This window comes from Dicentrarchus labrax, unplaced genomic scaffold (genome assembly GCF_905237075.1).
Source record: "Dicentrarchus labrax unplaced genomic scaffold, dlabrax2021, whole genome shotgun sequence".
NCBI lineage: Eukaryota > Metazoa > Chordata > Actinopteri > Moronidae > Dicentrarchus > Dicentrarchus labrax.
In genome coordinates, this window is record NW_026136702.1 from 7,112,239 (window position 1) to 7,133,706 (window position 21,468).

A 21,468-nucleotide genomic window follows, 5' to 3' on the forward strand; every position below is an offset into this window, starting at 1 on the left:
ACTGCTGACTGCTCTTGCGCACACACACACACACACACACACACGACCATCTTTTTCTTCCTCTGGCACACACTCAAACAAAGCCACTGGATACAATCAGCCATGCATTTTTTTTGCTAAATATTTTACACCCCATTTCATTACACATGACAAATGACTTCCACAGTGCCCTGTAGATTAGTCTCGCTAATCCCCCACTGCGCTTTTCATAGAGTCAAAGGGTGAAAATGAGAACAAGGCAGGACAACAATCCAACTCACAAGTCAAGCAGGACGCACTCACGTTCAGAAATAAAGCTTAATCAGTTTTTCATTATTAAAAACATCTTTAATAGAGCATTTCTTTCAACATCCATCTTATATAAAGTGTTCAGTGAGCAATAATAAGAAGAATACACACTTTGAACAGTACATTGTAGAGCAGGACACGCATCATTGATCTTTTATGGAAACAGAATAAGAGTAAAGATGTAGCTGGAGCTAGCAGACTGAATGGTGAGACGCTAACAAGATTACAGTCTTCTCTCTGTCCCACCAAAGGAATAACTAAGGGTCTGTTGTCGGTATAGAACAGACATACTGCGGCATTTATACAGCTGAAGGTCAAATAAGATTGATTCTACTTCTTGTCTTGCTTTTTGCAGTAAAACATACGGATATAAAAGTGCCCTTTTTAGCGTTTGACAGAGGGTCACAGTCATCTGCTGACACTGCATTCCTCTACAGAATATGGCAAAAAACATACAAACTTTGCATATTTTAAAATAAACAAATACCCATGATGCCTTGGACTGGTACGCTAGAGAAGCCTTTCAGGATACACTGCGCTGTGTCAGCATGCTTCAGTCATTATATATGATAGCTTGAAATACAGCGACATGCGTTAATGACTGATGATGCCACTCAAGAGCTGCAGTCCAAATGACTTCATTGCATTTAATTGTCAATTTAAATTCTCGAGACCTGTTGATGAAGAATGTCTTAGATGCTTCTGGTGGTGTTGCTTTTTCCACACGTGTGCCTTTTCTTTCTCACTCACACGTCGCCTTCTTGTCGCTATTATGTCTTTGGTGTGGCAAAGTCCCAGGCGGTATCCTGGGCACACTTCCACATGGCACGCACCAGCCGAGTGAAACCCATGTCCTTGGGTTTCTCCAGCCCACGCATCAGCCGCTGCTTCATAATGGCTATGAACTCCTTATTACTAAGTTCTCCGTTCCCTGAGGAAGACAGACAGGGGGAGAGGGGCGATGGACAGGGAGAGAGATGATGAAATAATAGAGGAAGAATAAGTAAGAGGAGGAGATGACCTCAATTTGTTGATAATTTCCACCTGTCGGTGGAGGCATTATTTGCCTTCCATAAATATTTGCAGAGAGGAGTCATGATGGAGTAGCCGGGTACTTACCGTCGCAGTCGAACAGAGCGAACACCACGTCACACACGTGATCTGACAGCTCCACTTTGGCCACAGTGCGAGCCACCTGCTTCATGGTAACTGAGAGACGGGGGGGAAGAACAGATAGAGAGATTCACCATTTGTGAGATAGAGTAATAGAGGTGCGAGTCGCACAAGCCAGCTCATAAATGGCCCATGTGGAGGACACTGTGTGCAAGCCAAACTGCTCACGATCGATAGCAGGCAGGGCTCCCATTCACCGGGGGAGACTATCTGATAGACACTAGAGAGAGAAAGAAAGGGCTGAGAGGAGCAGCAGACAGCATCAGGACATCTAGCTGAGAATGAGGCTGGTTGGGAGGAACGAGGAAACGATGGAAGGCAGGAGGGGGATGGAGGTGTAGAGAGGTGAGGATGGAGACAGAAGAAAAAAAAGCCTCAGGGTCATTTCAGAAAAACAAATACATCATAAAGTGATGAAAAACTCCTCCGTCTCAAGCAGAATGATTGATTATAAGACTTCAAAGGGCACACAACAGGAGGAGTGAAAGAGAAACTGAAGTATGAGAAAGAGGAGAGAGCTGGGATAAAAATAATTCTCCAAGAAGTCTCTTAAATCTCTCTGCAAATGGCCAGACAACCCCCCCCCCCTAAAAAACAGCTGAATCACTCCTATTAGTGACCATCTTTTCTACCTTAATACAATCCAATGTGCCGTTCCAGATAACACACCCACATATGAGAAACTGTACTGAAAAAGGGTGTGAAATCATCGGACTCGAGAGCGAGAGGAAAAGAAAAGGAAATAGGGAAACAAAGATGTAAAAGACAAGAGAGAAATATAAGAGCTCCTTTAGGCTTGAAGAGTAGGAAGACGGTGTCACTGCCCGGTTGATGGGTGGACGGAGATAATTTGCAGACGTATGCCTGGCAGCTCTCCATGACCCCACAGCAGCCTGACGTTTTCTGTACCCCGCCAGAGCACACGCACATACCGACAAAGACGCGCGCACACACACACACACACACACGCAGGCTTGTTAGACGGCTATACGTTCAGCTGAAACCATACGCTGGGAAACAAGCAGCTCAAGATCGACCCTGCACTCCGTTAAAGCAGCTGTTGTTTCATCAGTGAACTGCAACTAATGGATGTACTGACAGAAAACATATGGAGGCCTACTGAATATCTGAATCATTGCAATAAATGAAGAAAACACCGACTCATCAAACAATTACCATATTATTAAAGCTACAGGTCCTCACTTTCTGTGCTGCTGTCATATTAAATTGACTTTCATTGTTAGGATCTGACAGACAAATTAATTCAGTAAAAATGAATGTGCTGAGGAAGATAAAGGAAACAAGACTAATTTAATGACTGATTGGACACTTGGTAATATCGCTTCTGGAATAACCACTGTGGACACATTCTTCAGGACAACAGCCAACTCTCTCTTAAACCCTGTTTACGATACTATTAAGGGTTTGCACTTTTTTCTGCAATAGCCATTCAGTGTTCACTCTCTTTATAGTTTTTCAGAGCTGTATTAAAGGTCCAGTGTGCAACATTCAGAAGGATCTATTGTCCGAAATGGAATATAATATGCAAATGTATGTTTTCATTAGTGTATAATCACCTGAAAATCGTTATGTTACCTGAGAATGACAAACCAAACCAAACACGGGCTCTAGATAGGGACTTTACAGTTTTTTGCGTGTTTCAGGGATTCGCAATGCCACTAAATCTTCCTTCTTCACATTAAAAGCATTCAACTGGTTGAACAAGAGGTGGCTTTTATTGTGAAGAAAATCGTACGCATTACTATCTGAACGTGGAAATGTTGGTTAAACCTCCAGTCATCGGCTCACAGATGAAATACACCCTTCCAGTGCTTAGACTGAACCATGTAATGACGGGTCATCCCAGTCCCAACCCTCCTCTCCCTCCCCCAGTAATGATGCTGGCATGTGTCAGCGGGCATCAGAAGCCTTTTGCGGTCAAGTAGGAAGTGATTTGTCATGTGTGCGTGTCCATGATCCGGAGGAAGAGGTGGCAGAGAAATGGATGGATGGACAAAGAAATTACAAATGGCTGAGCAAGGACCGGGAGCAAAGCCAGGCCAAAAGAGATGTGGGAAGTGGATCTGGCTGGCTGAGTGTCAACAGTCAGTCTGAGAGACAGTGGATGAAAGTGACAACAGTTGAGTCTAAAGAGTAATTAGGAGGAAAGAGAGAATGTCAGAGGAAAAGGGCAAATGTGGGTGTACCTTTGTCTATGGAGGCTCCAGCCATATGGTAGAAACTCAGGGCTGTGTCCACGTCATTCACGTTCTTTAGGAAAGTGAAGAAATTCTCCACCTCCTCAAATGTGATGCCCTGCACAAAATAGGAACAAAAGAAAAGTATAAAAAGTCTAGGACAAATCAGGAACAAAGCCTTCCTGCAGTTTTACCTGAGCCACTAGCACACTACTTTCCTGTGACAAATCAGCCAAAAATTGTCACGACAAGAGCTGCGACTGCACAGAGCCATTTTGGGAGCAGCTTAGCGGTGTGACACAAAAGACAAGAGGAAGTGGGAGTGGACAGAAGCAGTGGACACACATGGGTGAACAGTGTGCCACGGTTTGAAAGGGAAACAGACGGCCTAAGACACACATGCACGTGTACACATATAAACAGACGCAGAGACACACAGCTGCCACACTGCTGATGAGCTCATTTGCAAAGAAACGCAAACAGCTGGTCTTAGGCAGTAAATAACACTTTTCTCATTTACATTACAGGTTATGCCAATGCTGAGACACTGAGAACAGGATGGGAAAAAAAGAAGAGAGAGGTTCTTACTGCAGTTTAATTCCTCAGAGAGACACAACTCTGGCAGCACCCAGCCTCATCTTTTTCTCATGCCTTGGAGGAACAGCAGCTTCCCTGCTTTCAGTTTTATTTTCCCTGCTAATCACTGCATTTAGCCATCAAACTTGCCTTATCGTAGCTCAGTCTGACATCTGTGGTGCTTTAATGTATTCCAACAGGCTATTACGTGTACTTACTTAAAAAATAAAATAAATATAAACAAAAACAAAAAAAGGAAATGGGACATATTCTGCTACAACACCTCCGGGGATAGGATATGTATGGGCGTATCTTCAGTCAACTGACTGATGGGGTTTATTACAGTGAGGCAGACCTAGCTTGAAACCAAAGTTCATGCAAAGTAGTGGAAATAGGAGAGGGATGGGTGTATACACTGGAGTTGGCTTCGAGCTTTCTACATCTTGAATATTTTTACATTTTCCCCTGTTTGGTCTAATCCCAGTGGAGCTATTTTACTTGCTTAGAGCAATGTGATGGTGTTTGGTGAAAAACTGTCTCGGCGAAGGAGAGTCAAAACTCTTTATTTTGTAAGAAACCCTGCATGACGGCTGTGTCTGAAATAAACTAAACTGAATGAGGAGTTGTTGATGATAGAATAGCAAACGAGGAAGATAAAATTGGAAACAGAGAGAGTGAGGCTGTGACACTGATGGAGAAAATAATAATGTAGAAGCTCAAAGAGAGATGGAGGACTAACTATGCCCTTCTGCTCAGCACTGGCTGCTCTGTATTTGGCCACCACAGAGATAGCGGAAGGTAGAGAGAGTAAGAGTCGGTCAGGTGGATAATGCCAGTCTCCGAATGTGCTGTCCTCTCCCTGTGATGTATTATCGCTCATCCCCTCTCACAATGTCCCAGCACAATCTCCTTTTCCCTCAGGCGCACACACCGTCTGTCACACATCCTTGCATGTAGGCCAATTAGTTAAAACACTCACACCACCAAATCTAGCACCATATATAACAGAGCACCAATCCCTTATCACAGAGTTGTATGAAAGCACAGAGAAGAACATAGATTTATCTACCTGTGCATCCTTAAACATCTTCTTCAAGCCCTTCTGCATCTGCTTGAGTTTACGAGACTGAACGCCACTATAGGCCAGCAGCATGCCCCCAAACTGTCTCTCGGTGATTCTGCCGTTCACAGGATCGTTCCTCTCGAACTGCATAGGGAGAGAAACAAGATGAAGATTGAGTGCTATGCAGAGGGACAAACAAATTAATAGGAGGAGGAGGGCATGAGGAGATGGGAAACAGTAAATATTGGTGTCAGGCTTCAAGTTGAATCATGCTTGGTGCTGGCATTTGTGACATTAAATCTGCATGTGTATTTTATTTATTTATTTATTTTTTTTTACAATGTCCCACTGGAGCATGGCTTAACAGCAGTGGGCCTTGGCTGTGTCAGGTCAATCCATTCGATTTATGTTTGAGGCTGTACCGACAGCCACACAGCTCCCCTCCCTCTTTTCTCTGAACATGCAGACCTCTCAAAATGTTAATTTGTCACACTGGCGAGAGGCAGCTCATGACTAAGCCAAAATAAGCCTGGAGTGAATATTTCAGGGGTGACCTGACCATTCAATGCCTCTGTGGAATCTCTACCTTTTAAGAGGTGAAGTCACATTAAACCTGCAATAAATTTTTTTTTTGGCCATTGGAGACACAGCTTTGGTATGGAGACACTTTTTAAGGTATGGAGAACTGATGTTTTTGGTCACCTGATGAATGTAAGTCCAATATTGACTCTCTTTTTGGTCTCCACCAAATCCTGAGAGATATATCTGGCTCTTTAGCTGCTAAATGCCCCACTATGTCCATCAGCTAGTCACGAACTGTGTGTGTCTGCTGTTTGGTACTGAGCAGGTAGTGGTGGTGTTTTGTGCTTTTCTGCTGAAAATTGCTTCCTGCTGCTGCCAGAAATGATGAGATGGTGAGAGTGACCGAAAACAGTAAATGACAGACAGCTAAATAATGAGCGGAAACTGTCTATAATGCTCAGTAAAGCCAATTGGAGCTGCAGATTCAGGTGATAATTATCTGCAGGTTCATGCAGGAGCTTACTTTACTTTACTTCAATCAACAGGGGGTTTTATAAGAGTTACAAAAATAGGAATAAGGGAAAAGGGGGAGGAGGCGTTTGGCACCTGGCATAAAAACAGCTACCTAACAGCTGGTGAAATATGGCCCAGGGTTGAGCTGCAGCCTCAGCAAATAAAGGAAGAAAGGAGTGAGGGCACCCACGCGAGAGAGTAAAGGGTGTTACATACTTGCCGTTCCCGACCTGTAGCGCGACAATGTGACATCAAAATGACGTAGATCTCGCTGGCGCGGCAGGATTTAGGCCAGGTCGCGCACCACTCTATTTTTTTCAGCTGAGCGCGCCAAAGCGGAAACAGGAAGATGGACGAGTTCGAGGGCAAGCTTTCCGAGCAAGTGCCCCTCTACAGGCATGTGTACGATCCTTCAATGAAGGAACACAGAGATGCCCAGAGGTGCCAGAATTCATGTTGAATGAATGATAGAATTAATGTTGGAAAAGAGGAGGCCATATGTCGGAAAATTTGGAAGAACCTCCGCGACCTCTTCTTCTTCTAGTGCGTAGAAATAGCAAAGTCGGTAGACTTTCCTCAGTTGCGACACTTCTGTTCAGGAGAAGACTGCAATTAGTGTCGCGACCACCACACGCAAGTATAAATAGTTACCGCGCTCCTGTGACGTCCCATTGGCGCGCTACAGGTCGGGAACGGCGACTATGTAGCAGCCTTAAGACTTCAGGAATTGGATTACCCATGTTAGTGTCCTTATCAACCTTATCTGTGTTATGATATCCCTCTCTGACCATCTTGATGCCATAAAGACTTGACAGATGGCGCTTTTCTTTCTGGCAAATTCTCTGACTCGAGTTCTATTCTAAGCTTCCGAGGACGTTCCCGTTAAGCTTTTAGTAAATCAGTTAGGCACTACCCACGCTGATTAAACATTAGGGTAACCATATGCTCAACAACACTGATCACTTACTGTTACTGTGAAGGCAAAGGAGAGAGAGGTCTGGTGTCTCTCTGGTTAGACAGTTGATGTTTTTTTATACCTAACTGTCACAGCTTTGAGAGAGTGACACTGACCAACGCTGACATACAATCCATGCAGTACATTTATCATCCTCTGCCCTTGCTTTCCTTTATATTGAGCATAACGCACATCTGTCACTGCCTCCTTGCTTCTCACCCATTTGTTTGTTTAATAAGGGACTAATTTAGTTAGAGTTAAGAGCTGTCAATTTTCTTATGTAGTCTGTGATTGGGTGCAGATTGGAGCAAAACCAAAACATTCAAAATAATTTATTATGATTGTACACAATAGGAAAGTAAACCAGTAGATGAATAATACTCTTCTTCCATTACCTCTAGTTTGAGGACATCATGCTGCAGTTTCCTCTGAAACTCGAGAAAGCTGCCGATGGTGAGTTTTCCCTTCAGGTCTTCTCCAAAGAAGTAGGTGGTGAGAGCGGAGCTGCAGCCGGCTGTCTTAAGCGTGTTTCCTGTGGTGGAGCGGTCACGGTGTCGCATGCCCATACTGGTTTGGGAACGAATGATGCTCTGGACCTAAGGATGTAGGGGGTCCCGTGTCAACCAAGATAAGTTTTCAGCAGTTTTAGAAGTAGTTATGACTATTTATATATAGAGTATATAAATCTGTAAAAACTTCCATAGAAATGGTTGTAAAATCATTTAATCAGACAACATAAAAAAATAAAAAGCCGATAAAGATTGTGTAAGATTAGCATGATTTAAAATACAGAGCAAATTACTTTTTTAATTTTCTTCATATTACAAAGCACTTAAATTCGATAGGACTTTCATTCATCCTATCACATAATGAGATTTAACTTTGAAAACTCAATAATACTATACATGAAATACTGTATATCATAAACCCTATCAGATCCAGTGGTAGAGATAGAGATATATCATGGAGTGCAGAGCACAGCACTTCTTTTCTCTCTGAAAAAATGCCACAGTGGTGGCCATCAATGTAGGGTCCTACCTTTATTGCCTGTGAGTGTGTGTTATGGGTTACTGTAATGCAATCAGGAGCTACTGTAGACATTAAGTCCAGTCCACAGTACAAACGTGTGGGCTGGCTGTTTTAACCTTGTGTATCCTTCAAAATGTTGATTTTGTGCATTATTATGTGTAAATACGAGGCGTGCTGGTGATCACAGTCTAACCTGGTCAAATTCCTCCAGATCCACCTCTCCATCACCGTTCAGATCAAACATCTTGAAGGCAATCTCAAAGTTCCTCTGGGGAGCTGGACATCAGAGGACACAGAAACCAATTCAGAAATCAATACAACACAACATGAAAACAACACGTCAAACTGAATTGACCCAGATAACAGCTAAAGTGTTCAATACTGACTCGGTCAGCTTGCAACGTCTTCAGTTTTCATCAGCTTTCAGCTATCAGCTCTTTTTTGAACCAGTAGCTATCAATCTCACCAATGACTGCTACACAATCAGCTCTACCTTCTGCCAACAGTTGAGTTACTAGATTAGACCCTGCACTGTCTATATGAGCTAATCTGGAATACAACATTTTCCTATATGATATCTGAATTTGTCTTTGCAAAGCATCTGCACACTTTCTACAAATGGCCTTTACTGTACATCTGCTAGTACATCCACTTCACTTTGATGACCACACAACCTGCATGATAACAAGGCTCAGTTCACAGTTCACGCCACCCACAGTCAGATAATGACAGAACAAACGGTACCTCCATCCAGAGCTCTATATACAGCACCTATACACACATTTACAATCTGTGCTTTAGCTCATTTTGCATATGAGATATATGGGCTGTACATTCACATATTGAATTTAATCAAAACCCTATATCCTTGTTTAACCATAAAAATTAAGTTGTTGTTTTAACATGTAAAGCTATTCCACACTGCATACATTTCATGTTGCTACACATACACTATTTACATCACAAATACAGCACTTCATGCAATTTTATTTACTTTCACTGCTTTTTTTTCTTTGACAAAAAAACATTTACAAACTACATTATATAACCTCTTTTTGCTAAATTATTTTCAATGCTTCATTTTTTACTAATGTACTACACTATAACCATTTACTGCTTTAACAAGCCAACTCCTTCAAGGGAAATATTAAAGATTAATCTTGTCTTGTCTTAAGTCTAAAGATTCAGTCTGTATAAAAGCAGTAAATATGTACCACCATGAGGCCTGTTGGGCAACATAAGTCCTTTATTGTACTATTTTTGTGGCCGTGTTAAATGGATTGAAACCAACCATAAGGCATACTGCCCTGTCTGCTTAAAAATGACTTCTCCTTGAAAACTTCCCCAGAGACTTTCTCCATATGAACGGATTATAAGAAATGGTCGAGCTAAGCTGGGGGATAAAAGGTTACTACAGGAAGGAGTCCAAGCTGCATTTTCATTACCATGATCTCTGACACATTCAGGAAGGAGGCATTCATGTGAAATTGACTCCTCGTATCCACCCCCAATGCCAGATCCAGCTAAAACAAACGGATTCTGTGAAACACAACATCTCTGAGGCAGCTAGCTTGGTAGACACACGTTATTAGATCTGACAGCAGTGGAGATCATACAGAACAGGCAGCCAGCTTCATATCCTGGCTAATAATATCATATTGGAAAATTTCTCCCCTTTCCACTTTCTGTCTTAACTGACATACTAAGAAAGCAGAGAGCAGAGAAGACACAGAAGAGGGATTGAAATGGGATGCCTGTACAGTTCAACGGTATACTTACTGGACAGCACGGTGGTGAGGAAGATGTAGTCGGAGAAGGAAATAAGGCCACATTCTCCCAGTGTGAAAAATATGCTGTCCTCATCTGCAAACTTCTCCCTCTCCTGGGCGATCTTCTGCTCATTCAGGTCAGGACAAAAAAAAAATAGTTATATTAAAAACATTTCACATTATTCAGCACAAGCCTTATAGCCTTTACAGCTGTCCCAGGTGTGGCTTTGTGTGTGTGTGTGTGTGAGAAAGCAAGTGTGTGTGTCTGAGAATGAAGCTCAATCAGAGACTGGCTATGCTCAAACATAGAAACGTACACACACGTACTGTACTTCCACACACACACATTAAAAATAGCCCACATTAGACAACATATAAAATAGACAATGGATAAGACGGTTTATCACAATAATAGTCATGCAAATGCGGCATACACATGAAGCTGTACAGGCAGGTGATGGTGGTAGTGACGAACAATTAGTCTGTGGTCAGTTCAAGCACAAAACACGTTTTCCACCAAAGGGCCGTACTCACAGTGTGAAATTGACATAAAGAGAGGAAAAACATCACAAGAGACTGTCGCACAGACACACACTATTGATTAACCACATCTGTAACAAAACCCAAATGTATTAATCATAAAAAACAAAGTGACTTTAGCTCTTTGCACACACAAACGCACAGTTAACTGACGTGTTTATTTTTCTTTTAGCATGTGTATATTCACAGCATTGCATGAAAGTGAGTCTTAAACACATGCACACTACACACTCAGTGATAGAGACTTGAAAGACAGCGTCCCACTAATAGGACACTCCACCAAACAGAGTGGACAGACGGACAGAGCATGCCTTGGGAGGGGTGGGGGGCTGGGCCACGCTAAGCCCGCGTGGAGTTACCTCCGTCTGTAAGAGGTCCAATTCAGAGGAGGAAGGAGGAGAAACAACTGTTAGAGAGCAGTGTGGCCTCTGCTGTCTTTAGCAGGGCCTTGAACGACAAACACACGCATGGGCATTCATATTGACACACGAACATACAGAAAACATCTTGCTCAAAACAGGATAATTGGGGGATACTACTCAAACAAACAATTCAAATATGTCTTGCTGCCCCTGCAGTCTGTAATTAAGCAGTTTGCACACATGAACAACAATGAATCAAAGTCGCAATACAAAATGATGCAGCTCCAGTAAACAGGCTGTTATCAGTTATACCTATTATTCTCCTTTTTCTAGGTTTCCTAAGTATTGTCATTGAAGCTGTGTGCTACCCATTGCAAATTAAAGCTTGTCCATTAGTTTCTCTTGAAAGGCTCACTTAACTTATTTGAATAATATAATTTGGTGGCATCCCCCTAAATAGCATAACATGACAAAACTCTTTCAAATTCTTTCCCCCATGAACCGACTCCCTCCTCATGAGATACAGACAGTATAATGGCTGCAAAAGACAAGTGGTATAAGCTTATAAAATACATCACTATCCCTAATTCGTTTTTTTTCTTAACTGTTACATGTCAGTGATGCCAATATAGAAAATAGTGGTTTCTACTGTAACATCTATTGTTGATGATATCTACATTTGCCGTATAACAGGAGAAGGGAGTGGGAGACAGACAGGGAGGTGAGAGAGAAAAAAAAAAGTTATTTTCGGAGCAGTGCTGGGTTGAGAGTAACAGACAGCCAGAGACAGGTGACAAAAGGCAAATTTGTATTCTTGGTGCCATAAGAGATGAGGTTTGAACATGTACAAGTGTAAGAGAAGAGTAGAAAGGGACATGTATGAACATATAGAAAGAGTAAAAAGAGAAAGTGGGTGAGAGTAAAAGAGGGTGGTATTGGCCCCCATGAGTCTGGAACAATGACACACAAAGTAAGCCCTGTGGGCCTGAGGTGAGCCACAGTCCTAACTCCAAATACAAAACACAGAACGGCACGAGTGTTTATTTCGGCGGGCAAACACGCACTCATGCCCACACAGACAACTACACAACTGCACACACGAGAGACATAAACACTCTGGGGCTCATTAGCATGATCAGAACAGAGGCACAGAGCATATTATGCATAATAACTCACTTTTTTCGGTGTCCTGAGTCAAGGACAAAAATACCCCCGCAGAATAGCCAAAATGACATTCAAGGAAATAAGTTAAAAGATAATAGCCAGAGAGCAGAACCAAATAGCATATTTAGCTGATAAAAGAGGAGATCTCAGAGTGTGCATAGGCATACTAACCAATAAACAGGCACAGAGATCTCAGTCTACTCTGATGCAGACTGTTTCCCTGTCGATTCTCTCTTCTATGATCCACAGACTTCACTGCTGAGCTGACAATATAGCTTCCACTCCCTTGCTCGTTGTCACAAACACAATGTGCTATCATACCGTACATCTCTCCAACAAATGTATGATGCAACACTGTGCACTCTCTCAAGCAGACACAGAGGTATGGCAAGTGTGTATTGTCAAGCTGTGCTGTTGGTTTCATCTTGGCTTTTAAGCCTTTTTTCCCCGTAGAGTTTGTGGCTCGGCTGTAAGATCGTGTCCTATCTTTCCCTTCATCCTCCAGCTTCCTGTAACTGGTGAAAGCCTCATCTTCCCACTGAAGTTGTGAAATATTGGGTCCTTCAAGAACAAGCCTTTCAACAGTACAAACATGCATATATTATTCAGAAAACGGTAAAAAGTACAAGCGATACCTATTAGGCTACTTCCCCAGACAGACTCATCAGTTGAGTCTTTCATCAGTTTTGATTCATCAACCCAGAGGACATATAAAACACACTGCTGCAATCACTTAAAGGATCCAAACCACATTGGAGTCTATATTTAACACTTATCGTAGATTTGTCCCAGAGCACTGATCTTCAAATGGCTGTAATCCTAATTGCTGCAGCACTCAAGTTAATTAACAGCTAACGCCTCATCTGTCAGCATGTGTCTGTTGATCAGTGTCAACTTTGTAGCTGTTTGTGTGTGGAAAACATGATTTCTTTTTAAATGTCTGCCTTGAGTCTGCTCATGTGTTCATACATGTCTGTATTGTCAGCTACGCTACGTCAAAGTCCACGGGCTGTGTCCAGATGACAGAATGAACAACCCAACTAGCTTGTGAGCTGAGGCAGAAACAGTGCTGACAGAGCTGCCGGCAGGACGGTGCTGGCGGCGGGGCAGTCAAATGCACTGCTGTCGTACACGTACACGTACACACACGCACGCACGCGCACGCACACACACACACACACACACACACACACACACACACACACACACACACACACACACACACACACACACACACACGTGTTAGAAGTTTGGTCAGGGCTAATCTCTCCAGTGCACCAGGCTATAGAGCAGCCCTGTTAGTTGCCAAATTTCAACTAGCCCAAGCATAAAGAGTCCAACAAATGAGACCCATACAAGTCAAGCACAGCCAGAGGCTCGCATGCAAAAGGGGGCTAAATCTCTTCCTGCTCATATCACACGAGTGGCTAAGAAACACGTTCTAAGCACACAATTAAAAAGGGACAACTTAAAAACTTGGCCTGTATATAAAGGTCTTCTCACACTTCATTATTAAATCCCACACTAAGGAATTGTATGCTTTTAGACACAATTTTATATACAGCCTTAGCTTTGATCAACTACCTCTGACTGTAAAAAAAACTCAAATCAAAGCTTTAATAAATGATCTCCATTTGTTAGCTCTATTTTACTTCTGAACAAATATAGGATATAAACAACTTCACATGATCAAATAAACAACAGGGCACTGTTGCTCTAAAGGGTTTAATATATATCACAGCTGCGCTGATGAGTACACACACGTTTCTGACATCCAGCATCATCATGTCATAATAAAAGAAGACAGGCAGCTGTTGAAGTGACAGAGATGAGACATAATTCAACACACCACATTGCAGTCTTCTAATATGGACATTTGGATACTAGAAATATATCATGTGCCACCCATCCATTTTCTGCTCTTGTTATTAACACAACTCCGCCAGCACTTTGTGTGGCCATTCGCTTGGCTTAGGAGTTGATGGCAGCTTAGAGTTGGCCCTCTCCAGTACCAACTGTACCGACTGCAGTGCTTTGTTAGTGATTGGATCTGTGGCTTCGCCCAACACTGCAGCTGCCGACACACGACGATAACAAGACAGAAGAAGAGAGGGAAGCGGATGATGAAAGAACTGGTTCTAAACGACGTAGTCTCTTAAAGCTGTAAAATATTAATTATCACACTAAAGACAAATTGACTTTTCTCAGATAATGTCACATGACTCTGTTGTCTCCTCTGAGCGTCACAACAAAGAGATGAATTTATGGGTCTAGGCTGAGAGCTGCCACTGAAGATGAAAAGCTCAAGCTGCAAAGAGAGGAAATGTGCCCCCTCTTCTCTTTGTCAATGCATTTGTGTGTGTGATGAGTGTGCGCACTTGAGTGATGCCTCTCCCCGAGCAACCTATCATCTTTTGTACAGGTGAGTCTCGCTAGAACTTGGCGTATTGGAGAGCTAAACCAGTGGAGATATACTGATAAAAAGATAGATGTGTAGTGCATTAAAAATGGATCAGTACCTTTATGCTGCTTTGTGTGATGGGGTAGCTCTGGGGTTACTGTCACTTTGGCAGGTACAAGGAAAGATGTGAGTTTCGGGGGAAAGGGCTTAAGGGGTAAAGTTAATCTGGGTCTGAGCCTGACATTGTGAAAGGTGGGTGAAAGCTCTCACAGCGTGTAAGTGCTGCGACACATACAACAAGGGCACGGTCTCCATCCAGGTCTCCATCCAAGCCCCCATAAAACCCACAAACACACGACATAATTGTATGCGAGGCACTCTGCCTTCAACGCCCCAGAAAACATACACACATGACCAAAATCCAAAAAGGTCAAAAGTGAATATTTTCTCCTAGTTTATGATGACACCAAGGGACCAAAACACCACAGTCTGTAGGTGTGTAGGTGGGTGTGTGGGTGGAGAGAACACTAATGTATTAGCTCTCCAAATCTAGTCCCAGGGGTAACCACAGAGCAGGTGTACTGCTAATAACTCATAATTATTCTGGGAGCACAATCAGAATAATGGACCCTGATGTGGAACGCTCAATAAACAAATTTTGGTCGCTGAGGAATAGCAGCTGTCTCACAACAGAAGAAGGGGAACCGAAATATTTGACCAGGTGTACAGACAACCCAACCTCTGTTACTGTAGATTAGGATAGGAGATTGAGAAAAAAGAGAGAAAGATTAAGTGTGTGAGACGAACATTGACAAAGCATGTGAAAATTGAATACGGAGAAGAAAGATGGAGAAAATAGAGCAGTGATAGTTCAGCGACTCCTGGGAGCTTCCTGTGAAATCATAAAGAGGGAACATGACAACAGTTGGTGTGACAAGAGGCGTGTTTCCACTGGAGCAGCCCCCCTCCGCACTCCCTCTGAGTGACAGGTGTCCACTCTCAGTTGTAGCAGGTCACGTTGCAGACACTGTAGCTTTACATACAGAGGAGGGCCGGGAGGGCCTCAGCATGTAGGAACATTTTGGATACATTTTAGATGTACAGTACAGAGCAAGTCCTGCCTTCAGTGACTCTAAACCATGCTCTACAGAAATCATGCAGCACTGACATCCGGTCAATCCAGAGGATGGATTTGTGAAGGTTATCAAGCACATCAATACAGCCTTGACATTAGCTAACAGAGCAATTTTCTGGGTCCAAAGCTACCCTGTGATGCCACCATGCGCAGAGAGGGGGCGCCACCACCAGCTACTTTCTCTGTGATACACAGGCAATAGAGCAGTGCATGCTGGGGAAAAAGGCTAGAGTGCCAAAGCAAGTGGAAAGCTAGAGCTGATGTTTCTTAGAAGAGATGAAAGTAGAAAAGATTTATAAAGCAAGGAGGGAGTGCAGGGGAACAGCACTGCTATGATTTGGCATGATCCTTATAAAAGGACTTATTTCAGCTCATTTTACATTTCAGCTTTGTAAGATTTGACATTCTCCTTCAAATTTGACTATATATGTATGTGAACTTTACTTTGGGGCACTAGTGTGTTAATTATGTAGCAGTGCTGCAGCGTTTAATAATCCTTGTAGAGGAAAAATATGTAGTCTTCGTTTTCAATAATTCAGCAGGAAGGGCATGGCACGCAACAAGCTATACAAAGGTCAATGGGGAGGTCTCCAACACAATATGCAGCAACAACACAAAGTTGAGTTTGCATATTTGATACAAGTGCACACACAATGGGGTGTGTGCCTGCTTCAGTTGACACTCCCCGTCATTATAAGGTGTGCAGGTTGTAACCTGCCCTTTGCTGCGCCTTACTTATCTTCTCGTAATCTTGACTGATGGAGGCATTCAGACCTGCCAAAAGGCCAAATCATTTAGTAGATAAAGCTTCTAGGTCCAGGCTTGTTTATCTACACTTACCAACATAAATGTGTATATCAGAACATTTGAATCACAAATTCTCTGATGCACTCTGGTGAAACATTTTGGTGCATTGCTGGAAACTAGGATAAATGCTAATATACACATTTATGTAAAGTGATTAAGCAACTTCGGTGTCCTAGTATATGAAAGTAACAGATTAGCCGGGGTAAAGAACACCACGACGATAAGGAGAGTGGCGTTTCCTCCACAAATGTTGTTATTTTCCATATTAGGACACCTCAGACTTCAATGCTTATACCATGGCCACTTAACATCAACGATCTTTAAAGTTTGTTCAAAAATGGATGACAAAAAAACTTTTACAGTGAGCCAATCAGACATGAGAACCTCACGTGGCCATGATATAATCTACCTTATTATATGAGAAAATACAGTGGTGGTGCTTTATTCTATTTCTTCCTACTGTTTGACTTCCCCCCTCAGGCAGTGTACAGCATACCTGTGAGAGAAAAGCTAGATGTAAATTAAACATTTTATTACCAGTCTACTGATTGCTCGTTAGAAAATACAGATTTTAATGCACAGGTTGTCTGCTTATCCATGAGGGTAGTAAACCTAACTGAGGCCATGACACTGCTTTCACACTCGCTGAGATGTAGTAAATACAGAATAACTACTTACTTAGCTGTTCCCCTGGACTAACAGCAGTGGACAGCTATGCCCTCCTTTATACAACAGAGTGAGTAATTGAGAGATACAAAAAAATAAAATAAATGGAGAGACATAAGAGGAAGAAGAGAGGAAAAAGTATATAAATGAGAGGGAGGGAGTAGGTAGTGACTACAAAGTGCAGTTTTCATTCAGGTGCACACATGCTGCTCGGCATACACCCCATACCTGCCAGAAGTCCTGCAGAGAGGGAGGGTCAGAACGGGACGGAAATGAGGAGGGAGAAAGAAGAGGAGAGGAGGAGGAGGAGGAGGAGGAGGGATGGGGAGTTTGTGGGTGGAGAATGGGGATCAGTAGGTGGAATGAGTGGGGGGAAGGGGGAGACAGAGAAAAATTGGGGATTTTGGGAGACAGGGAGTTGAGGACGATGGTTATTCGCCAGGAAGGGAAGAGAGAGAAAATGGAGGGATTACTTGTTATGCGAATGAGAGAGGACGGCTGATAAGAGCACGAGAGAATTATCAACAATCAACAATGACAACTTCAGGTCACATCAACATAAGATTACGGCAGCTGAAAGCATGTCCACATGATCAGGGCAGGAGAAGAAAACACAGAGATGAAGTGAATTACCAGTAGAGAGAGGTGGCATGAAACAATCGGTTGAGCAAACACAAGCAATCCCACTTAAAGAGTTAAAATAACTGTGTTCCTCTGGACAGGAAAAATAAAAATAAAACAAACAGGGTGAGTCAATATGAACAGCAGCTGTTAAACAACCATACAGGGCATGTAATGTGTACATACATACAGTCTGAACCTGGAACAAATTAGTGTCAGCAGGAGGGGGCGGGGGAGAGGGGTGTAAGGGAGAGGTTCATGACACACTTTTAAACGCTTACTGCGGCCAAACAGTATGTATGTGGCAAATCTCTTTCTAAATAAAACCACAGGAAGTGAGACACAGAGGTCTTTTAAGAGAGCTCTCGTGTTACTCTCACACAATACTGTACACCTCTCCTCCATCAACCTTAGCCTTTATCACTGTTTACCACCCAACCCCCACCTGAAATGCTCCTCTTGTACTTCACCACACCCTCCATCAACTTAGTGATTTACACACTACAGATATTGCGGCGCTATTCATGACATGGTCATTTCATCTAGAGTAGCTCTAATTCAATGCAGTTTTAAGTTTCGTGTGAACTAGATTTCATTGCTTCTTGGCAGTCAGCCGTAATGGTTTCCTCCTCCTACCATCTAGCTAGGGGTGCCCATTAAGCCAATGAGGGAGAGGCACGAGTCTCTGGGCGAAAAAAGGGCTGGGCAGAGCCAGAGAGGGAGGGTTTGCCCTCGGGCCACTCTGACGATGGCAGGAAAATCTCAGGGGACAACAAAAGCTGAATACAGTATCAGAGAAGACCATGTGTCCACCAATTTGCCTGGCAAATAAAGGAAACACGAGGCCTGGAGATAGGCACGACATTTACATAAGCAGACAAGAGCCATAAATGAAGAGTGTTCCAATTGTATAGCCCAAGCTCTTTGGTTAATATGCTTTTGAAATATGGGTGAATCAAAGTTCTGAGAACTCTTTCACAAAACACAAGACTTAGTAAAATCACTATTATATCACTATTATAATCTCTATACTAGTTGCACAAGGCAGTAAAAAAAGGGACGTTGTGACAAATAGTTCTCTCTTTAGCCTCACTGACTTGGTGTAGCTCACTGAACTACAACATGGAGATGGGGTACAGATGTACTCTGCATCATACCAGCCTGGGGGCTGATGGATTTTGGAATGAGGTTAGAAACTGCAATCACCACTCTGATAATTAGCTAATATTAAATAAATGAGGATGGTTGGCTACTGGCTGTGAGAGATGTTCCCGGGGATCAGTGAGAGGGCAGTAATGGGCATGAATCAATATCAAGGAATGCAATAATGAAAATAATGATGTTGGTGATTTATATTGATGGCTTCTATTTCCTTGACTGTGAACAGAGAAATGTTCACACTGAGGGCATAGAGACTGGCTCCTTTTAGAGTCAATCTGTGGCCATGGCGGGGAGGTAGTCTGTTCGAGGTTCACCTGCTCTTATTGTCTTTAAATAGGTCATTATGCACAGGGCAGGCCTACTTTGTACATGTCCCTCTTAATGATTATGGAGCTGAACTTTTCTGAACTAGGTTTTACTAACTGAATGTTTAGAGATTGAAGGTAGACAGTTATAAAATCCCTGTGTAGGCTGAAAACAACACATTTCTTCATTATTCTAACCCTAAACCTTTTTTTGAACTTTCAGAGCTCAAACAATATTTGAAAAAGCAAGATAATTTTGTTATCTGCCCTAATTTCAATTACTGTGATTTGAAAATAACATGAGTTGACAGTTGAGAAGCAGACAGCAAAGCAAAGACATAAGCAAAGGAAAAAAAGTATACAGGGTATGGTCTGTGGAAAAATAACATCCTTTCACATCTGCTTTGAGGGAAGGGAGACCAACATTTCAAACTATTCCCTGTGGATGTTCTGTGTCATTCACATCTATTCTCCTATAAAACTTATACCTGCAATGGTAGTATCTCAGTGTGACAGCAGTTTGTGCACATTTTGCCAGATACCAACAGAAAATAGGTACAACAGACCTACAAACAAAAACGTGGGCCCAGAAAGGACAGCCAACATTCTGATAGCTGTATTATTTGGGATTTTTTCTATCAATTTCTGCACTTTTTGCATAATGTACTAGTGTTTTCTATTTTCTTCACCATCTCTTTCCATGTCATTTAAGATGCTGTGACCCCACTGGCCGTGATGCATACTTGCTTATTTCTATTTTTTTATTGAGTTATCACCTCGCCTTTATACATCATCCCTGTTCTATTTATCCTCTTTCTTCAATGTCATTTCAGCCTGAAAGATGAAATGAATGTGACAGTTATTCTCTTGATATTTCATTTCATAAAAAGGATTTCATTATGTTATTATGTAACATCACATTCATAAGGACTGGGGTTTCAGCGCTGAATGCAATCAAATTAAGACCATACTTTTCAAAACCTCACTTATAATTCCTTCTCTTGGTATGCATATTTAACAGATACAACTATTACTACTTATTCTTACAAAGTCTAATTATCAAGTGCAGATGTCAGTTGCTTAATTTTGTTTAATTTGGGTGAAAATACGATCAATAGTATATTATAAGTGCTAAGGGACAGATTTATGATCAACTGAAAAGTCTATATTGACTGATATTGCTTTTTTCCTTAATGTGGAGTTTTTACTGAAACTGCAAATTACCAAAGAGAAAGGTCTGTAGATTAACCGGAGTAATGGGAATATTGTGTTTGCAAGGACATTTTTCAGTGCTTTAAGGCGCACAAACAAATTTCTGTTCACCTCCGTTGTATTGGGGTTGCAGAAGAAGTGATAGAAGTTTCTGAGGCAGATATCTTAAAAACGTGGCTCATAAAACTGCAAATTATCTTAATGGCCGGACACAACCATGGGTAATTGGGGTAAGTGAGAAAATGTGTTGTTTTTTGTATTTTGGATAAACTGCTTCTTTAAGCCATTATCGACACTGGCCATTCTGGGGAATAAACCCCTCTGGTAGAGTGGCAAGCTGTGCAGTGGGAAAAGAAATAAGCTCTAATAAAATGTTATTAGAGCACAGCTTTCTGGGGAAATGCAATGCTCCTTTAGTTTTTTTTAAAAATCCATCACCATTAACATTTCTAACACGTAATTATAAAACAGTCCCTGCTGCTGGCCTCCTTGATTGCCAAGTTGACCCTCTATCCCACTTCTTACCTTCCCATCGTAGCGCTTCACAACGAACTGATCCAGGCCCAGATCTGAGAAAGAGATAGAGAAAATAAACAAATACAGATATGGAGACAAATGTTATATCAAACAAGATTTGAGGCAGACTAGTTACACAGTGGGAGCATCACGATTTATGTCCATCATGAAGCAGAGCAAACGTATTTACTTGGTGTCATTAGTGAACCTCTGGTAATCACTGACACATGCTCGAGATTAATAATAGTCATTAACAACCCATTTACGTTTTGCAAGTTCTTTAAAATAAACAATCATCGACATTCAGCTTCGACTACTCTGATCATCTTTAGAACAATGTTCTCAAGTTTATTTTATAGATCCAGAATCAGAAGCATGTACCAAGATCAATAGTATGCAAGGTGTACAATTATACATGTATTTTATATTGTATATATTTATGTATCTCAACGTGTTTAGGTTTATCGAAAAATCAATGTCACTATATCATGC

At 42.1% G+C, this 21,468-nt stretch overlaps 1 protein-coding gene across 4 annotated transcripts in view; it reads right to left on the minus strand.

Annotated features, from left to right (window-relative positions):
* Positions 1–305: 305 nt before the first annotated feature.
* micu1 (mitochondrial calcium uptake 1) overlaps positions 306–21,468 on the minus strand; it is a 31,907-nt gene continuing 10,744 nt past the window's right edge. Inside the window, exons 5-14 of one of the 4 annotated variants that reach the window (XM_051417940.1) lie at positions 20,986–21,029; positions 17,390–17,401; positions 16,659–16,667; positions 10,097–10,211; positions 8,511–8,593; positions 7,684–7,884; positions 5,305–5,442; positions 3,669–3,777; positions 1,408–1,497; positions 306–1,219 (exon numbers count right to left, since the gene is read on the minus strand). In XM_051417940.1, the coding sequence (XP_051273900.1) occupies positions 1,059–1,219; positions 1,408–1,497; positions 3,669–3,777; positions 5,305–5,442; positions 7,684–7,884; positions 8,511–8,593; positions 10,097–10,211; positions 16,659–16,667; positions 17,390–17,401; positions 20,986–21,029 (962 nt within the window). In that variant the 3' untranslated portion in view covers positions 306–1,058. Of the gene's footprint in view, positions 1,220–1,407; positions 1,498–3,668; positions 3,778–5,304; positions 5,443–7,683; positions 7,885–8,510; positions 8,594–10,096; positions 10,212–10,937; positions 10,992–16,658; positions 16,668–17,389; positions 17,402–20,985; positions 21,030–21,468 lie in introns of all 4 variants that reach the window. The other 3 variants (XM_051417922.1, XM_051417914.1, XM_051417930.1) reach the window with 3 other exon arrangements.